The 19,412-nt window shown below is 38.2% G+C and overlaps 3 protein-coding genes across 3 annotated transcripts; all 3 read left to right on the forward strand.

The window, feature by feature from the left end:
• The first annotated feature begins 349 nt into the window (after window positions 1–349).
• LOC107721112 (oocyte zinc finger protein XlCOF26) lies at window positions 350–3,601 on the forward strand. Its single transcript, XM_016528978.1, has 3 exons — window positions 350–764; window positions 2,400–3,321; window positions 3,595–3,601. Exons 1-3 carry the CDS (start codon window positions 680–682, stop codon window positions 3,599–3,601), a joined length of 1,014 nt encoding a protein of 337 aa, XP_016384464.1. The 5' UTR covers window positions 350–679.
• Window positions 3,602–3,703: 102 nt separating this feature from the next.
• LOC107721113 (gastrula zinc finger protein XlCGF7.1-like) lies at window positions 3,704–13,591 on the forward strand. Its single transcript, XM_016528979.1, has 2 exons — window positions 3,704–3,959; window positions 13,125–13,591. Exons 1-2 carry the CDS (start codon window positions 3,776–3,778, stop codon window positions 13,589–13,591), a joined length of 651 nt encoding a protein of 216 aa, XP_016384465.1. The 5' UTR covers window positions 3,704–3,775.
• On the forward strand, window positions 5,513–8,881 carry LOC107721110 (zinc finger protein 239-like). Its single transcript, XM_016528975.1, has 3 exons — window positions 5,513–5,616; window positions 5,947–6,124; window positions 7,572–8,881. The coding sequence occupies exons 1-3, from the start codon at window positions 5,513–5,515 to the stop codon at window positions 8,115–8,117; spliced, it is 828 nt and encodes a 275-aa protein (XP_016384461.1). The 3' UTR covers window positions 8,118–8,881.
• Window positions 13,592–19,412: the final 5,821 nt, after the last annotated feature.

Here is a 19,412-nt window from a genome sequence, read left to right on the forward strand (position 1 = left end):
GTGAGTGTGTGTGTGTGTGTGTGAGAGTGAGTGAGTGTGTGTGTGTGAGTGTGTGTGTGAGTGTGTGTGTGTGTGAGTGAGTGAGTGAGTGAGTGAGTGAGTGTGTGTGTGTGTGTGTGTTGTGTATTACATGTTTATTGCCAAGTTTACTGTTCATGAGATGATTAGTTTCTATCCCTGTGTCACACTGCATTAAAGCTAGTGATGTCTTGATTAATTAGTGTGCTTTGTAGCCGTTCTTGTTTTAAAGTGAGATAAACTGTGCAAGTGGATGATTGAATTGCATTTTGCTTTCTACAGGTCATACTTTACCCCATAATGAAAGAAAGAAAGAAATATTAAATTCTGTTGTTTTCAAAAAAAAAAGTTTTTAGAACCATTAAGAGTTTTTGCATTGTGACATTAATTTCAAAACCGTTAAATATCTGTGCAACCCAGCGTTTATCCTTTTAATTACAATGCATTTCCAATAAAAAGACAAAAGCAGATGTTTAACAGTTAAAATGCATTGCATTGCAGTGATTTTGCAGTTTTACTAGAAAACATACTGATTTGTTCATTGTTTAAATGACTTGGCAGCTCTGGACCTCCGTATCTCAGCAGAGATCTGGATCTTCAGTGAAGCGTCTCCCTCATGATCTGGGATTATATAAGGCAGGAATAACTATAATAATCTAACATGGAGTTTGTCAGAGTGCTGATTGGGGACGCGAGCGATCCAGAACCATTCAAGATATTAAAGGATGACCCCGAGGAACACAGAGGTCGGTCCCCAATTTTGTCAAAATAATGGTTATTGCTGAAGCTACTCAGTTATATAAATCATATATGTAATATTATACCATTTGTGACCCTGGAGCACAAAACCAGTCATAAGAGTCCATTTTTGAAAGCTGAATAAATAAGCTTTTTTTTTAGTACAAAAATCTGAACACTGGATGAAGTCAGTTTCAAAATTAATTTTTTTTACATATTAGAGTCAAATGTTTTTACAGAGGGAATTTGGGGTATCTCATTTTTGTCACTCCATAATTCAGAAAATACTTAGAACAGACAGAAAACAATATATTTTCACGATTTTTGGGGGCATGAAATGTTGTGTATAATCAAGCAGATTATATACGAACAAATCCCTCTGTAAAAACCTTCAGGATATAGACTATAGGAATAAAAATGTAAAGTTTGGTGTGTGTAAGTGCTACTGAAGATGAGATTTATGGCTCAGTGTAGGAGAAAAAAAATCATTTTGAGAAAACGGCCTTTAAAAATATGTATTGTAATTGAAATCTGTTGACACAAATAGATAAAGTGCTATAAAAAAAATCTCCTCGCCCTCCGAGAAAAGTTGATCTAGTTCACATATTCACACACGTTCAGCATTATTAGGTTTACATTGAAAGTTTATGAATTAAATGCTTACATTTTTTTTGTAATCTGTCTCTAAATGTGTGTGTCTCAGGAAATACGTCTTTTAGGGGCATAAATCAAGATATAAAAACATACATATAAGACAGATTTTGTGGCTTGTGTTTCAGAAAATCTAATATTTTTGTAATCTTGACCAAACGCATATCCTGGGACAGGTCTGACAGTCAAGGTTCCATATTTGGTGACTGTTTTGAAATAGAAGTGATATTGTGACAGAAAATGATTGGTTTGTGACAGAAAACAGCATCAGAAAAATTCAGTAGAGTTTGGGTGTCACCCAGTGGTTATTTTCGGTATTGTGCCCAAACTAATGCTCACAGGAACCACATTTTTTGTGATATCAACTTCAAATTCGGAACATAGCTTGGTTAGACATATGGCTTTGATTTTATAGCAGTGCAACATATTTTATAAAATATTTATTTTATATAAAATATAAACAAATTAGTATGCTACATTATCTTTACTGCAAACTTAAACTTCTATAACTTTATACTTTCTTTTTTTAAATGCTTTCACTTCAGCAATAATCTGCTGTGTCTTCTTTAAAAAGAGACCAACCTTCGGTCTGTCTTCCAAAGCGTTCAGGAATGTTTTTAGAAGCATTGATAAACACGTGTTCTGTTTTCAGAAGCGATGTATCCTGGAGATACAAACATTAAAATCAAAAATAAGAATTGTATTATCTGAGTCCTTATAAGATGGGAAATAGCAATGCATTTATTTTCTGATGTCTCTTTATGGTTTTGTCCTTTTTAGGGTTAAGTGCATCGTACAGGTATTTAAAGTGCACATTTTCTTGTAAAATTGAAACACTGCATGCACTATTTATACTACAAAACGGTATTGAATAGTGCATAAGTACGTCAATTGAGATGCACCTGAAGGTTTCGAGGTAAATAAAAAAAGCAGACAAAGGTGCATCGTTGCTGCATTGCTTGCTAGTTTTAGATCTTTTGTGTTCATTTCAGACCTGGTGGAGGTGAAGGAGGAAAGTCAAGAGCTGAATGAAGTAGAGGAGAAACATCCGTTCGAGGAGCCTCGTGCAATCATAACCAGTGAGAAATCCTCCAGTCGCACACAGACTGAAAATAAAAGCACGCAGAAAACAGCGCTCATCTGTTCTCACTGCGGAAAGAGTTTTAGACAGAGAGGACACCTTGACGATCACATAAGGACTCACACCGGAGAGAAGCCTTACGCATGCCTTCACTGTGGGAAGAGCTTCACGCATAAAGGAAACCTTAAGGATCACATGAGGATTCACTCGGGAGAGAGACGGTTCGCGTGTCAGCACTGCGGGAAGAGGTTCACGCATAAAGCCAACCTCACGGATCACATCCGGATCCACACGGGAGAGAAGCCGTTCTCCTGCGATCAGTGCGGGAAGAGCTTCACACACGCCACGAGTCTGAAGACTCACCTGCTGTCTCACTCCGGAGAGCGGCCCTTTAGCTGCGATCAGTGCGGACACAAATTCATTCTAGCGGCGCACCTGAAGAGACACCTGAGGATCCACACCAACGAGAGGCCCTACGTGTGCTCCTTCTGCGGGAAGAGCTTCTTGTGGCTCTGCTATTTTAAAGACCACCAGAAGAAGCACACGGGCGTGAAAGCTCACGTGTGCTCCGAGTGCGGCAGCGCCTTCACGAGAGCCAGCGAGCTGAGGATGCACCAGAGGACCCACACCGGAGAAAAACCCTACACCTGCTCGTGCTGCGGAAAGAGCTTTGCAGAGTCCGGAAACCTGAAGAAACATGAGCGTGTTCACACCGGAGAGAAGCCCTACCAGTGTCCCTCGTGTGGAGGCAGTTTCAGCCAGTTCAGCCATTTGCTGAGACATTTAAAGCAGCAGAGCTGTCCGAAGCTGACGCAGTTCTTTTTGTGTACTTGGTTTGCAGCTTATATACAGAATTTTCAGTATTCTTACAGTTCACATTTATACACACTTCACATTTTATATTTAATAAAGATATCCCTTTACCAAATCATATGCTGCCACAAAATAAAATTAGTTTTTATTAATTGTCAGTGTTTTTGCATTGCATACAAACCATATATGAATTCTCTCATCACTTTTAAAGATCATTTCTCCACGAGGGCAACTTGCAGTGCATAAGTCCAGCCTTTCAATAGTTAATAACCCCGCAAGCTTGGGGTTAACAGTTACTAAAAGTCTGGGCTTTGTTTTTGTTTTTAACTCAAAATGGGTTGGAAATTAAAATCAAACACCCACAAATTTACTACAGCAACAACACTGGCTACAGTCATAATAAGTGAAAATTGATAAGAAAACCTAAGAAAATAAAAATGTAGACAAAAGTACAAACAACATATGTGTATGTGAATGAGGAACCCAGCTCTCTTTCTTTCTTTCTGCTCTGTTCCCTGCGCATCGAAGCTCCATCCTCCAGTCCAGCAGGTGGCGGTAGTTAAGTGTCTTTCCTCACTGCTAATAACAACACAATCCATCGAAGAAGAAGAAGAACCAGCACGAGATCTTCAGTCCTCTGATCTTGTTCTGTTGTTTGGTAAGTGCTGGTTTTAGTTCAGTTTAATCATTGTTCTCATGGTTTAGATGTTGTGAGTAATTGTAATGTCTAGCAGTTGTCTCTCTGTAACAATAATGCCAGAGGGCATTTGGTGGCATTTAAAGATTTAGATTACCCATACGCTTAATGTGGTATTAGAAACTTTCCCTATTTTATATGCTGATTAGATGGCTACCTAAAATTAGTTAGCGTTAAGGTAATTCACCAGTCATTTTTAACTGGCTATTTTACTATATATATATATATAAAATCAAATATAAATTTAGGTGAGTGGCGTGAGAGTTTGCAAACCTGTTTAAATTCAGTTTTCACTCCTGAAACTTTGCAGTTGGTCCTCTTAGCGTCATGAAAAATAATTCAGTAAATACTAGATTATATACGGAAGCGAACAAACGCAGGGCCATGCGATAGATTTATGCATGATCTCTTAATGTCTTAGATTTAATCAGTAAATTCAGTTTGAAGAATAAAATAATATATGGCTGTTAACAATCATGTTATTAATCATTACAAGCTCTACTTTTTGTATACAGTATCAGGTCTCATTTAAGACATTTCATTTATGTTGAATTGTTCAATAATGTTGAAGTTGCATGGAGTTACATTAATTGCATGGAGTAGGGCTGCAACAAAATTATTTCAGCTTTTGCAGTAATTTACAATATTGAGTTATACATATTCTAACTAATAAATTAAAAAAAAAGGAAATCAGCTTTTGAAAATGTCAAAATTATTACTTATACGATTACAATTATTATACAATTATTTTTTTTACAATACATGGGAGGACAGTGGCACACAAAATAAGATGACAGGCAGAGAGACGTTCTCATTCACTATTAATTAACCGAATGAAGAAGTGATGCATTCTGCCTAACATCTGCTTTTGTAAGTCAAATAGAAACAAAATAAAGGTAAGCGATAAATCGTTTTATTTTTGGAAAACTATTCATTTTTTTTATTCACATCCTCATTTATAATACCTTATCAAAACAGTCCTGAGCTAGCTGCTTTCTTAACCGCTTGTTTTTCACCGCTGTCATGTTTGGTTTGCGTGTATTCTGTAATTGAGAGGAAAACGCACATAACATATTTACATATTCCTCTAAATGCCGCGCCAGCACGGAAGGCTCCGGACGTTTAACAGTAAACCCTCAACAAACACAGAACGTTCCCCTAACGTTAGTTTTTGGTTCCTGTTTAGTTATTATTTTGGGAACCAAATACTATCGTTAGAGGAACATCCTTTTTAGGTTATATTTGTTTTTGTAACCATAAAATAACATCCCCAGAACGTTGCATGGTGGTTATTAAATAACATAAAAAATTACTTATAGAGAATGTTCCCTCATGGTTATTTTCCGGTTATTAATTTGCAAACATAAAATAACGTTCCCAGAATGTTGCAGGGTGGTTGTTTTTAAAATAACGTATACAGAATGTTCCCTAATGGTTATTCCCAGGTTATTTTTATAACCCTGTAAGACCGGGAAGATTTGGGTTCATTCATAAATTCGTATGACCTTGCTTTCATGCTGTGCAAATACAAACCGGAAGACAAGACAACTAGCACAGTCCTGAAAAAGGAGCGGGGCTACATGTATTTTGTAGAGACGTTCCACGTGAAATGCATGAAGTAAGATGTAAGTAGAATAATTAAATTTGTCTATTTGGATGTAATACAATAAAAACAATTTTTCAGCAATAGCAATAATGATTAAAGAAGGTTAAGAGGTGGTGTAAGCAAGTTTAGTTTGAAGGAGAATTTTAACAGTAGCTAAGTTAGCTAAATATGACTACCTGCAGTAATTTAAAAGGGGTCTGTCTATAAAACCTAGCCATTTGCGTGTCAGCAGTGTGGAAAGAGTTTCTCATGTCGAGGAACCCTTAAGGCTCATTTAAGGTTTCACAGTAATGAGAAACCGTTCAAGTGTCCTCAGTGTGAAAAGAGTTTTTTAATTAAAAGAGTCCTTGAGGATCACATAAGAATTCACACCGGAGAGAAGCCGTTCACATGTGATCAGTGCGGAAAGAGTTACAAATGGTCAGATAGTCTCAGAGTTCATAAACTCATTCACTCCGGAGAAAAGCCATTTAAGTGTGATCAGTGCGATAAGAGTTTTTTTCTGAAAAAAGACCTAAAGGCCCACATGAAAACTCACACTAAATGGATGTAATACAATAAAAACAATTTTTCAGCAATAGCAATAATGATTAAAGAAGGTTAAGAGGTGGTGTAAGCAAGTTTAGTTTGAAGGAGAATTTTAACAGTAGCTAAGTTAGCTAAATATGACTACCTGCAGTAATTTAAAAGGGGTCTGTCTATAAAACCTCGTCCACTTCACGAAGTGGAACGCACAGCCCTTCTCATAAACACCGTGTCTTCTTCTGTTGGAGTGCATCCGAGAGGGCCCGTGATTATTGTTTCACTCTATCCTGTTATCCTGGTTCACTTCCTATCTTACAGATAGACAATACTACATTGCTATAAACAATTATAACTCCTCCACTGCTTTACTTAGACAGGGTGTTCCCCAGGGCTCTGTTCTCGGCCCATTACTGTTTATTATTTACATTATGCCCCTTGGACATATTATTCGCCATGGTTTTCATGATCACTGTTGTGCTAATGATATTTAGAACCGTTACAGTTAGGAGGAATCCACACTGGAGAGAAACCGTTCCAGTGCCTTCAGTGCGGCAAGAGATTCGGATATTATAGAGCTGCACAGAAAGAAGCATTGCCCAAAATTAAAGTCAATAGACTGGAGAAACAAGACCTTGAGAGCTCAATTAATTAGTGTTGAATTATTGCCCTTGTTTTACTGTTATTTGTTATTTTAAATTTGAAAAATGTCCAAGTTACCCAAGTTGTTTGTAGAATGAAGATAACGTGGTTATGATTGTTCATACATACACTTGTAATTATCTGAATGTTTAACTTCGTGAGCAGCTGCATGTTTCTTACAGTTCACTGCTGCTTTGAGGTTAATCGGGTTAATGAAATAAGTGATAAGGTATCAAATAAGACCCAGCTATGTTAAAACATCTGCTGCTATATGGACTTATTTATTAAAACAATTATTCCACCATGAGCACTGAACCAGAGTCATTCACTGATTGGAAGGAACTGACTGTCTTCAGAAAAGGTTCAATGGCATTTTATGTTCATCATATCTCCATAATATAGTAGTGTAGATGTATTATATTATAATTAAAACACTTTTAAGAACATTAATGTTGGCAAATGCATAATTACAATAAAATACAGAAGAATGAATGAACACCGTTCATCCGTTCAAAGCTGCTTTCTTATATTAAGCGATCCCTGTGTGTTTTCGATGACGAGAAACGATTTTAGGCTTTGAAAAAAGTATGATAAGGAAAAAATGACACTCCAGGATATATTAAGTTTAAGACCAGAGGCACATGAAAATTGTTCAACTAAATCCAAAGCTTTGAATAATTACCTTTCTTCATTTCCTTCCACCATTCGTGAGCTGATAACTAGCCTATAACAAATTATTATTATTATTTCTTCCTTGTTGATGTGAAGTCTGAAGAAGTTTTTTAATTAAAAGAGTCCTTGAGGATCACATAAGAATTCACACCGGAGAGAAGCCGTTCACATGTGATCAGTGCGGAAAGAGTTACAAATGGTCAGATAGTCTCAGAGTTCATAAACTCATTCACTCCGGAGAAAAGCCATTTAAGTGTGATCAGTGCGATAAGAGTTTTTTTCTGAAAAAAGACCTAAAGGCCCACATGAAAACTCACACTAAAGAGAAGCCTTACTTGTGTTCTGTTTGTGGGAAGAGTTTTGCATGGCTGGACTGTTTTAAAGACCATCTGAAAATACACTCTGGTGTGAAAGACTATTTGTGCGCAGATTGTGGTAAAGCCTTTACTGCAGCCACTCAGCTGAAAGTGCACCGCAGGATCCATACTGGAGAAAAACCTTACAAGTGCTCGCATTGTGAGAAGAGTTTTGGACAGTTAGGAGGCCTGCAAAACCATGAGAGAATCCACACGGGAGAGAAACCATTCCAGTGCCATCAATGCGGCAAGAGATTCGGATATTATAGAGCTGCACAGATGCACAGAAAGAAGCATTGCCCAAAATTAAAGTCAATATGACTGAAGAAACAAGAGCTTAAGAGCTCAAGGAATTAAAAAGTGCTACCTTTTTTGTGATTATTGTTTCACTCTATCCTGTTATCCTGGTTCACTTCCTATCTTACAGATAGACAATACTACATTGCTATAAACAATTATAACTCCTCCACTGCTTTACTTAGACAGGGTGTTCCCCAGGGCTCTGTTCTCGGCCCATTACTGTTTATTATTTACATTATGCCCCTTGGACATATTATTCGTCATTATGGTTTTCATTATCACTGTTGTGCTAATGATATTCAGAAATACTGTATACCGCTTGCCGTTTGAATTCTATCCACCAGACCACATCACTATGTGTGTTAATGAGTTAAAGGCATGGCTAAATTCCAATTTTTTAAGTTTGAACTTGAGCAAGACAGAAATTTTAATTACTGTCCCCCCAACTCTAACTAAAAATATAACTAATATTCCCAGCTTTAACCTTGATGCTACAACAATTTTTCCATCTGCCACCATTAGAAATTTGGGCATTACTCTTGATCCTTCACTGACCCTGGATGTTTACATCAATAAACTTTTTAAAGTTGCATTTCTTCAGTTTCACCGTATAGCCCAACTAGATTTTGTCTGTATTCAATGGGCAGCAGGTAATTTTCTGTCATGGCTCCTAAGCTATGGAACTCTTTATCACTGGCACTGAGGACAACAACCTCACTGTCTGAATTTAAATCACAACTTAAAGCCTAATTGTTTACCCAACACCTACCAGTCATAATTATGTTTCTTTAGACCCTTTCCAACTCTTTTTCTACCAATTGGAATGCTTTCTCAAAGTATTTTTGTTACGTGTATCTGCCTTGCATTTACTGCTCTTTATTTTTATTTGTTTGTTTATACTATCCATTTTTTATGTTTTTTACTCAATCCTATGCTATATGTCTTTGCTTTATTATGATATGCAACTGCGATAATTTTTGTTTCTGGACTGGGCAAACGTCTACTGTCCACTTAACTGATCAACTGAATTGATTGTCTGTGACTATGTGAAATGACTGTTCTTTGCGTTACTGCATATGCAAAGTATCCTTGAGCCTGGGAAATGTGCTATATAAATTAAACATTATTATTATTTGTAATTCAAATGTGAAAAATGTCCATAGTACCCTGGTGAAGCATGCACTCATTTACAGAATAAAAGTGACCAGTAGTAGTTACAAATCTTTATTGATTTATGATTTAGATACTTGAATTACTGTAATTACTTGGATGTTTAACTTGTTCTTAAGTTGCTAATGTTTCTTATAGTTCACTGCTGCTTTGAGGTTCATCAGGTCAGTGAAATCACTGTTAAAACATCTGCTCCAGAAATGTATTTTTTTATGAAAAGAAATATTACACCATGAACACTGAACTCGAGTCATTCTTCATAGTCATATGGTCTGGGGGGGACTATCTTCAAAAAAGTGTCTATGGCATTAGGTACATTCCTCATAGAACCATATAGTTTAGTGTTTATAAGAGCAGTGCTGCTTGGTGTACAGGGGTAACCACTTTATATCTGCTGTTCCATAAGCGCCATTTTTAAACAACTTTTAGTTTTTGTCAAAACTTGAGTTTGAAAATCTTTAAGTCATAATTTTACAGTCATTTTACATTTTAGGATGTTACACATGGCTTAAAAACAACCCAATTTGGGTCATTTTGGCAACCCAGCAATGGGTCAAAAAGGGAAGTTTTGTAGGCTTTTGTCCCATCTTGTTTGGGTTAAATGTTTGACCTAATAGCTTAAAAATTGTAATCAAACACACATATTTATCACAGCAACAACACTAGCTACAATCATAAGTTAAAATTAATAAGAAAACCTAAGAAAATAAAAAATATAGACAGAATTAAATACAACATGCACATGTGTATGTGAATGAGGAATCCAGCATTTCTTTCTTTCTTAGCAAAACAGAGATAATTTTGTCTTTCATTATCTCAAGTCTCTCATTATAACAAACAAAGTGTAACATGATGTTAATAAGAGATCCATTGTGCAGTGTAGAGCTTCATTAACGGAACTTTGTGACATCACAAACTGAAATGAATGACAGCTTTATTATTATTATTATAAAGGGAGCGTGCTTTGCACACTTTCTTGGCTAATCCATTCAGAATTTGAATTTGTTTTTTATGATGCTAAGAGCACCAGCGATCGCTTGCACGCTGCAACGTTTTGGGAGAGATGTATAAATGCAGCATTTACGGTTGGTCAAAAGTTTGCATACACCTTGCAGAATCTGCAAAATGTTCATTATTTTACCAAAGTAAGAGGGATCACACAAAATGCATGCAATTTTTTATTTAGTACTGACCGGAATACGATATTTCACATAAAAGATGTTTACATATAGTCAACAAGAGGAAATAGTTGAATTGATAAAAATGACCCCCTTCAAAAGTTTACATACACTGGGTTCTTAATACAGTGTTGTTGCCTGAATGATCCACAGCTGTGTTTTTTTTGTTTAGTGATAGTTGTTCATGAGTCATTTGTCCTGAACAGTTAGTTAAACTGCCTGCTGTTCTTCAGAAAAATCCTTCAGGTTCACAAATTATTTGGCTTTTCAGCATTTTTGTGTATTTGAACCCTTTCCAACAATGACTGAATGATTTTGAGACCCATCTTTCCACACTGAGGACAACTGAGGTGTAACGTGCTAGTGCTGATACTAAGCGCACAACGAAGTAGTAAATCCCAAAAATAGGCTTTTAATAATAAATCCACAAGGAATCCAGGAGCTGGGGTAGCACAACACAATAGAATAAAACAATAACCGGTGAGGACAGAACAGAAAGGGGGAGAACTTATACAAAAGCAAGAGAGGGGCTAATCACTTAATTAACAAGACACAGGTGAACCTAATGAACTAATCAGGGCAACTCAGGAAAACTAGATCAAAGGAACAAAAGACATATCAGGAACAGGGAAAAACACAGCTAAAAGTCCATGACGGTGACAGTTCGCCCCCCTCCCGGTGGGGGCTCTGGAGAAGGGTGTGGAGCAGGAAAAAGGCAGAAACAAAAAGAGTCCATGGGGGAGTAGAAGGTAGGGGGGAGCAGGAGGAGCCAGATGTTGGTCAAGAGACCAACCAGGACGAGGCCCCAGGGCAGAGTCGAGGGAGGGAGAAGCCATGGTGGAGGATTGGCAGACAATACCCTGGGGACGAGAGATGGAGACGGAACCGCTGGGGGTGGAGACCCATGTGGAGCCAAGCAGACGGAGAGCCAGGGTGACACCCGAGGATCCGGAGGGCCAAGGCGGAGCTAAAGGCTCAGGCGACCGATGCGGAGGGGGGCTCCGGAAGCCTGAAGCGGAGCCGGAGCGACTGAGAACAAAGGCAGAGCCGGAAGGAAGGAGGAGCCTGACAGAGCCAGAGGGACGGAGTGACAAGGCGAAGCCAGAGGAGTGGAGTCCCGAGGCAGCGGATGGTTGACGACGGACGAGGGAGCCCGGTGGAGCCAGTAGGATGACGGGCCATGGTGGAGAAGAGGGAGCTAGGAGCCAAGGTGGAGCCGATGGGTCGAAGGACTGAGGTGGAGTCCAGCACTTGGAAGCTGGAGGTGAAGACAGAAGTCACAGGGAGCTTAGGAGACGTAGGAGAGCTGGACGGAACCAGCGGAGACTCAAGAGACGTAGGAGACGCAGGAATATAAGGTACAACCTCTCCAACACAGTCTATTATATCCTATTGAAAAATGTCCATAAGTTCCTCAAAATAATGTCCAGAGGCCAGCTGCAGCTCACCCTCAGTGGCTGGAGTGTGGGCAGGGCTTCCCTCCAAGCCCTTGATCTCCACCAGTACTCCCTTATGCACGTGCGATGTAGCTGACTCACACACCTGGTCAGACGTCTCTTGAGGCTCAGGCTCCGGGGCGATGCTTGGCTCAGTAGTAGGTTTATGCACTGGCTCACGTGTCGCGGCAGGCTCAGGCTCTCCGTCTGCAGTGGGCTCTGTGACACTCCCTTGAGGGCCATCCATGGGCAGGTTAGTACGGAACCGCAAAGGTGGTGAGATTAGCCAGTCCTATGAAGTCTCTTGTGTGGTCCTCGAAGGAGCGATCTCCTTGCTCCATGCAGAGGTACTGGACGACAGGGATATCCATTCGGAGAAAAACAAAAGGCAAGGGGGAAAAAAATGCCGCAAAACTTTACCTTTTGGGCCGGATCTTCTGTAACATGCTGGTGCTGATACTAAGCACACGACGAAGAAGTAAATCCCAAAAATAGTCTTTTAATAATAAATCCACAAAGAATCCAGGAGCTGGAGTAGCACAACACAATAGAATCAAACAAAAACTGGCGAGGACCAAACAGAAATGGGGAGAATTTATACAAAAGCAAGAGAGGGGCTAATCACTTAATTAACAAGACACAGGTGAACCTGATGAACTAATCAACGCAACTCAGGAAAACTAGGTCAAAGGAACAAAAGACAGGAGATCAGGAACAGGGAAAAACACAACTAAAAGTCCATGACTGTTACATGAGGGACTCATACGCTATTACAAACTATTACAGAAGGTTCAAATGCTCACTGATGCTCCTGAATGAAAAACGATGCATTAAGAGTTGGGGGTGTAAACTTTTGAACAGAATGAAGATGTGTAAATTTTTCTTATTTTGTCTAATTATCATATTTTTTTATTTAGTACTGGAAAAACGATGCATTAAGAGTTGGGGGTGTAAACTTTTGAACAGAATGAAGATGTGTAAATTTTTCTTATTTTGTCTAATTATCATATTTTTTTATTTAGTACTGCCCTTCAAAAGCTACAGAAGATACTTACATGTTTCCCAGAAGACAAAATAAGTTACATTTACCCTGATCTTCAAATTCAAAAAGTACAGTAGCTCTGCTTTGTGCCCAGTTTCAGACACCGTAGTCGTTTAAGTTTTAAAATGCATTTCATTTATATATTGAATTGTTCAATAAAGTTGAAGTGGAATTAATTGTAGAACATAATCTCTTTTTTCAGATCTGGTCCTCCACATAGCAATGAGCTGTGATGTAAAGATGGAGTTTATTAAAGAGGAGAATGATGATGATACATGCCATCAGTGTGGAAAGAGCTTGTCATGTAAAGCAAGTCTCAAAGAACACATGAGAATTCACACCGGAGAGAAACCGTTCACATGCCCTCAGTGTGGAAAGAGTTTCTTACGTAAAGGAGGCTTTAAGATTCACATAAGGATTCACACCGGAGAGAAGCCGTTTGTGTGTCAACACTGTGGAAAGAGCTTTATAAGTCAAGGAACGCTTGGCACTCACTTAAGGTCTCACAGTAATGAGAAACCGTTCAAGTGTCCTCAGTGTGAAAAGAGTTTCAGACGTAAAGACCTCTTCAGTCGTCACATGAGAGTTCACAGTGGAGAAAAGCCTCACATAACATATTTACATATTCATCTAAATGCCGCGCCAGCACGGAAGGCTCCGGATGTTTAACAGTAAACCCCGTGTGTGACGCCGTGTGTTTCGTTGTGAAAGCGAAACTACTTTGTTTGGTCTTCCAAAAGAGGACACGGCTAGAAATCAGTGGTTAAGTTGTATTTACAACACTGTTCCAGAACACTTCAACCCAAATATTCAGATGCGTGCAGCACATTTTATGGAGGACTGTTTACTGATCCTGGTAGAGTAGACTATAATGCCGGCTGTTCTGACTCACAGACTGTAAGTACGTTTTTTATATTTAAAGAATTTGCCACTGATGATTCAAACGTGAGTTTTGAGCAGTGTAGAGTAGCACTTGTTGTTTGTCATTTCTCCGATCACAAATGCAGACATGGTTTTATGTTTACGTGGTGCGATGCAACGCAACGCGTAAAAAGACTAATCTAAGACATAATTTTGCAGTCATTTTTTCATTTTAAGATGTTACACATGGGTTAAAAACAGCCCAATTTGGGTAATTTTGGCAACCCAGCAATGAATCAAAAATGGAAAATTTTGAAGGCCTTTGTCCGTTTGGGTTTGTTTGGGTTCTGTGTTTGACCTAACAGCCCCCTTTTTTTTTCACTCAAAATGGGAAATTAAAATCAAACACACAAATTTACTACAGCAACAACACTGGCTACAGTCATAATCAAACAGTGAAAATTGATCAAGCAAACACAATAAAAGCAGGGCAGTGGAACGGAAACACACGTTCTGTGTGAACAGCTCAACACGTTCTCCCTCTCTCTATAATGGTTGGCATTTTGGCAAACAAATGTATTATGTAGCATTTTCACAATCTTTTAATTAAATCAGTTACTTGTAAATAGTCTAATAAAACCTAACTACTGAGATGTTCCTAGCAAGTGTCAAACTAGTTCCCAACTGCAGCGTCAAACACGCTTTAATTATTATATTCATTCACCTGAGACTGTTTTAATGTAATATGCCCTATTACAACCACTCAGACATAATTAAGCTTCCTTTATTACATCTATAGATCAGTACAGTGGTAGCAACACTTTAAGCTCTGTTCCCTGCGCATCGAAGCTCCATCCTCCAGTCCAGCAGGTGGCAGTAGTTCATCCTAAGTGTCTTTGCTCACTGCTAATAACAACACAATCCATAGAAGAAGAACAGAAGAAGACAACAACTCAAACTGTTCAGTCCTGTGATCTTGTGAGTAATTTTAATGTCTAGCAGTTAAAGTGGGCTCAGTGCTGGAAACTGCAGAGGGTCATTGAGGGAACATTAGTGCGGGTGTTAGAGGCCATTTGGTGGCATTTAAAGATTTCTTTTCATCATAATTTTTTTTTTTTTTTTGTAATTCTTAGAGTTTAGCGGATTCACTCCTTGCTTTGTTTGCCAGGCTGGAGCTGAATCAACTACACGCCCCTATTTGGATCTAGCAATTTATTTATTTTATTTACTTTAATCTAAATACTTATGTATTTGGATCTACTAGTTTGCTTTTAATTATATCTTAGAACTGTGAATTACCCAATACGCTTAATGTGGTATTAGAAACTTTCCCTATAGGCCTATTAAGTTTCTTTCTTCTGTTGAACACAAAAGAAGACATTTTGAAAAATGTTAATATCCAAACAGTTTATGGGCACCATTGACTTCCATAGTATTTTTTTCCTACTATGGAAGTCAATGGTTCCCATCAACTATTCAAATACATAAGACAACGAGCGCCGTCCTGAAAAGGTCTATATGCAACTTCTTTTTGCCTGTAAGCGAAGATTTTTTCCCCATATTTTTTGTAGAGACGTTTCAAATTAAATGCATTTTGAAGCAAAATCTAAGTAAATATATAATTAACTGGATTCAGTGTAGTACAATTTAGCGATTTCCAAAATCCGTTACCTCGTTTTAAGTAATGTGCACAAGATTTACTAATCCATTCTGTTTCTTGAGTGTTTTGTGAATAGCACTCTTTGTGAACAGGCTACATCCCCGTTTCAGTCCTGTCATACTTTAAGCAGGGCATACACTGTGCGATTTTCGTCAATTTTTGACCCTTTTCCCTCACTGTGCTTGTGCTAAAACAGAACTTAAACCATTTCATCTTTAATGCAGCAAGAAAGAAAGCAAAATGAGGGAGGTCTTTATGAGTTCTGTCGCTATCAAACTAGCTACAATTTAGCAGCTTACCTCCAGTTCGCATTGCAGAATGGATAAACCATATGTCCACGTCTTCCAAGCCAACTGCGCGTCTATACTCCAGGATTTACTAATCCATTCTGTTTCTTGAGTGTTTTGTGAATAGCACTCTTTGTGAACAGGCTACATCCCCGTTTCAGTCATACTTTAAGCAGGGCATACACTGTGCGATTTTCGTCAATTTTCGTCAATTTTTGACCCTTTTCCCTCACTGTGCTTGTGCTAAAACAGAACTTAAACCATTTCATCTTTAATGCAGCAAGAAAGAAAGCAAAAAGAGGGAGGTCTTTATGAGTTCTGTCGCTATCAAACTAGCTACAATTTAGCAGCTTACCTCCAGTTCGCATTGCAGAATGGATAAACCATATGTCCACGTCTTCCAAGCCAACTGCGCGTCTATACTCCAGCTCCTCTTTAATTAATGTTCTTAATCATTGATTTATTTATTTTTATTCACCTCAGGGTTCTGTTGTTGGCTCTATCTTATTTTCTTTGTGCATGTTGCCTCTGGGTTCGATTTTTAAAAAAATACTTGTATGCCGACTATGGTTGCAAAGGGGTGGAAAATTTCCGGAAACTTTCCAAAAATTCCTGGAATATTCCACAAAAATCCTGGACAATTTCCTCCAAAATTTCTGCAATGTTTCCGAAATTTACTGGAAATGTTCCACCTTTTTGCAACCCTAATGCCGACGATGCACAAATTTATCTCCCTTTGAAATCAGTAGAGCATTGTGGTGCTAATTTACTTTTGGCATGTCTGGAGGAGGTTAAGCTGGATGACTCATAATTTGGTTCAACTAAACCAAAGTAAAACTGAGATTATGCTTTTTGGCCCTGCCAGAGGATGCACAGATATTGCCACGTATTTAGGCACATGGTCAGACTACTGCCATGACCAAGTAAATAATCTAGGTGTTGTGCTTGACCCAGAACTGAAACTTGATAAGCAGATTAATGCTGTGGTTAAGAGTTGCTTCTTCCAGATCTATTGCTCGATTAAAGTCTTTACTGTCGAGAAAAGATTAAGAGAAGGTTATTAATGCCTTTGTTCTGTCTCGCCTTGGCTATTGCAATGTTTTGTTTGTGGGGTCCTGCTCCTGTCAGACCACTATATCACGTTTGCAGTTAGTGCAGCTAAGAAAAGTCATCATATTTCTCCTATTTTGGCTTCTCTTAAGTGGCTACCAGTGGACTTCAAGATAAAATATTAAATTCTGCTATATGTTTTTAGAGCAGTGCATGGGATGGCTTATTGCTTATTGCTCTTCACCAAGCACCTAGGTTTTTAAGATCAAGCAATAAGTCATTACTTGCTGTTCCTCGAACTCATTTAAAGTTAAAAGGGGATCAGGCTTTTGCTGTTGCGGGCCCAAGGCTTTGGAACTGTTTGACTCATGAACTTAGGGAGATTACTTTGTTAAATGCTGTTAAAGCTCGTGTTTTAAAAGTTATATTTTGTCGTTAGCCTTTGAGAGGTTGGGCTAGTAATTGATGTATTACTAGGTTGTGTTGTTTTTATGTGTTCTATGTTTTTCTATGCTGCTTGTACAGCACTTTGGTCTGCATTATAAATAAAGTGAATGAACTTATTTCATATTTCCTCATGTCTTAATTTATTTTCAAAAAAATTCCCTTGTGGCAAGTTTTTGGAATTTCCTTGTCTGAAATAAAGCTGCTCTTATTTTCATTGATGGCTGATTACAGTGTTCAGACATATATTTTAGACGGTTAAGAATTTTAATTATAGGACTATGCATTGTACAATAGATCTAGCCTAAATGTTTTAAATATTTTTTTTAATGAGGAGTAAGCTGATTTAATCTTTTATTATCCTTGCTTCACGTCAGTTGTGTGGTAATGCGATGAAATTCAAATTGATTGTAGTAGACCTACACATCATGTAATAATGAAAGTACCATAATAATAATAATAAAATCATTTCATACGTCAATTGGAATCGCCAAACCCTCTCGATATCACCGATGTTAGTGTTCATTGATCCATCGAGTTTGATTGTGCTGAAAGCATTATCAAACAACACTTGAGAGAGAACACAACACCCCTATGGTTTATTTAAAAGGAGGGAGCAAATTACTAAATCATACAGTAAGTCGTGGGATTAGTATTGACGTAATTCGTGGGAACAATTTTTTTCCCGCACATGTCATGTTTGGGGCTCCGTAGTAAACCCATTAAAAAAAAATCTATCTTAATTCTAATTTTTCCTATTTTTAAACAAAATGGAAAAGCACAAACTGTTTCTCATTTCTGATTATTTCTTTTTAAGTCAAAAATGAAATGAACAGAAGGTCCATAAACAAGCAGGTCTTCAGGTAGACTTCATCTTTTACTATAGGGTAAATTAGAGTTACATTTACCTAACTTTTAACCTTTAGCGTATTACGCTTAGCGTAATTCTCGACCTAATTTTCCAAATAATCACTGAATGATCAGTAATGTCAGCAGTTGTTTAAAGGTGCAGTAGGAGATCTTGGAAAATGCTAACTTTAGCCTGATAGCACTGAAAGCGACCGTCTCACCCTCCCTGCAATCGCCGTCCAAAGCTACGCCCCCTGAACCTATACGAGTGTCCTCAGTGTGAAAAGAGTTTCAGACGTAAAGACCTCTTCAGTCGTCACATGAGAGTTCACAGTGGAGAAAAGCCTTTCTCATGTCCTCATTGTGGAAAGTATTTTTTAACTAAAACCCACCTTCATACTCACTCACGAATTCACACCGGAGAGAAGCCTTACACATGTGATCAGTGCGGAAAGAGTTTCAAATGGACAAATGCTTTCAGAGTTCATAAACTCCTTCACTCCGGAGAAAAGCCATTTAAGTGTGATCAGTGCGATAAGAGGTTTGTTCTGGAATCACAACTAAAGGCCCACATTAAGAAAACTCACCCTAAAGAGAAGCCTTACTTGTGTTCTGTGTGTGGAAAGAGGTTTTCATGGCGGAATTATTCCACCATGAGCACTGAACCAGAGTCATTCACTGATTGGAAGGAACTGACTGTCTTCAGAAAAGGTTCAATGGCATTTTATGTTCATCATATCTCCATAATATAGTAGTGTAGATGTATTATATTATAATTAAAACACTTTTAAGAACATTAATGTTGGCAAATGCATAATTACAATAAAATACAGAAGAATGAATGAACACCGTTCATCCGTTCAAAGCTGCTTTCTTATATTAAGCGATCCCTGTGTGTTTTCGATGACGAGAAACGATTTTAGGCTTTGAAAAAAGTATGATAAGGAAAAAATGACACTCCAGGATATATTAAGTTTAAGACCAGAGGCACATGAAAATTGTTCAACTAAATCCAAAGCTTTGAATAATTACCTTTCTTCATTTCCTTCCACCATTCGTGAGCTGATAACTAGCCTATAACAAATTATTATTATTATTTCTTCCTTGTTGATGTGAAGTCTGAAGAAAAGGCTAAGAGAATGTCTGGTCTTGCTATAATCTCCCGTTAAGTAGGCTAAGTGTTTTGGAATATAAAAAGAATCTGTGAAGATTACCGTATTCAAGGGATGAGTCTCGTTCCTGTTTTATAAATTAATAGCCTATATATGATTGCATGCAGGGCCGCGGGAACGTATTTTGAGCTGGGGGGGCTGAGAAATAAGGGGGGGGGGGGCCACGT

Source organism: Sinocyclocheilus rhinocerous, unplaced genomic scaffold (genome assembly GCF_001515625.1).
Source record: "Sinocyclocheilus rhinocerous isolate Xijiao unplaced genomic scaffold, SAMN03320098_v1.1 scaffold180, whole genome shotgun sequence".
NCBI classification, from domain to species: domain Eukaryota; kingdom Metazoa; phylum Chordata; class Actinopteri; order Cypriniformes; family Cyprinidae; genus Sinocyclocheilus; species Sinocyclocheilus rhinocerous.

Coding starts and splice junctions, on each gene's coding strand:
- LOC107721112 (XM_016528978.1), top strand. CDS start 680: ATGGAGTTTGTCAGAGTGCTGATTGGGGACGCGAGCGATCCAGAACCA. Junction 765..2,399: donor TGACCCCGAGGAACACAGAG/GTCGGTCCCCAA, acceptor TGTTCATTTCAG/ACCTGGTGGAGGTGAAGGAG.
- LOC107721113 (XM_016528979.1), top strand. CDS start 3,776: ATGAGGAACCCAGCTCTCTTTCTTTCTTTCTGCTCTGTTCCCTGCGCA. Junction 3,960..13,124: donor TGATCTTGTTCTGTTGTTTG/GTAAGTGCTGGT, acceptor CTCTTTTTTCAG/ATCTGGTCCTCCACATAGCA.
- LOC107721110 (XM_016528975.1), top strand. CDS start 5,513: ATGCTGTGCAAATACAAACCGGAAGACAAGACAACTAGCACAGTCCTG. Junction 5,617..5,946: donor TTCCACGTGAAATGCATGAA/GTAAGATGTAAG, acceptor TTTAATTAAAAG/AGTCCTTGAGGATCACATAA. Junction 6,125..7,571: donor TTCTGAAAAAAGACCTAAAG/GCCCACATGAAA, acceptor AGAGTCCTTGAG/GATCACATAAGAATTCACAC.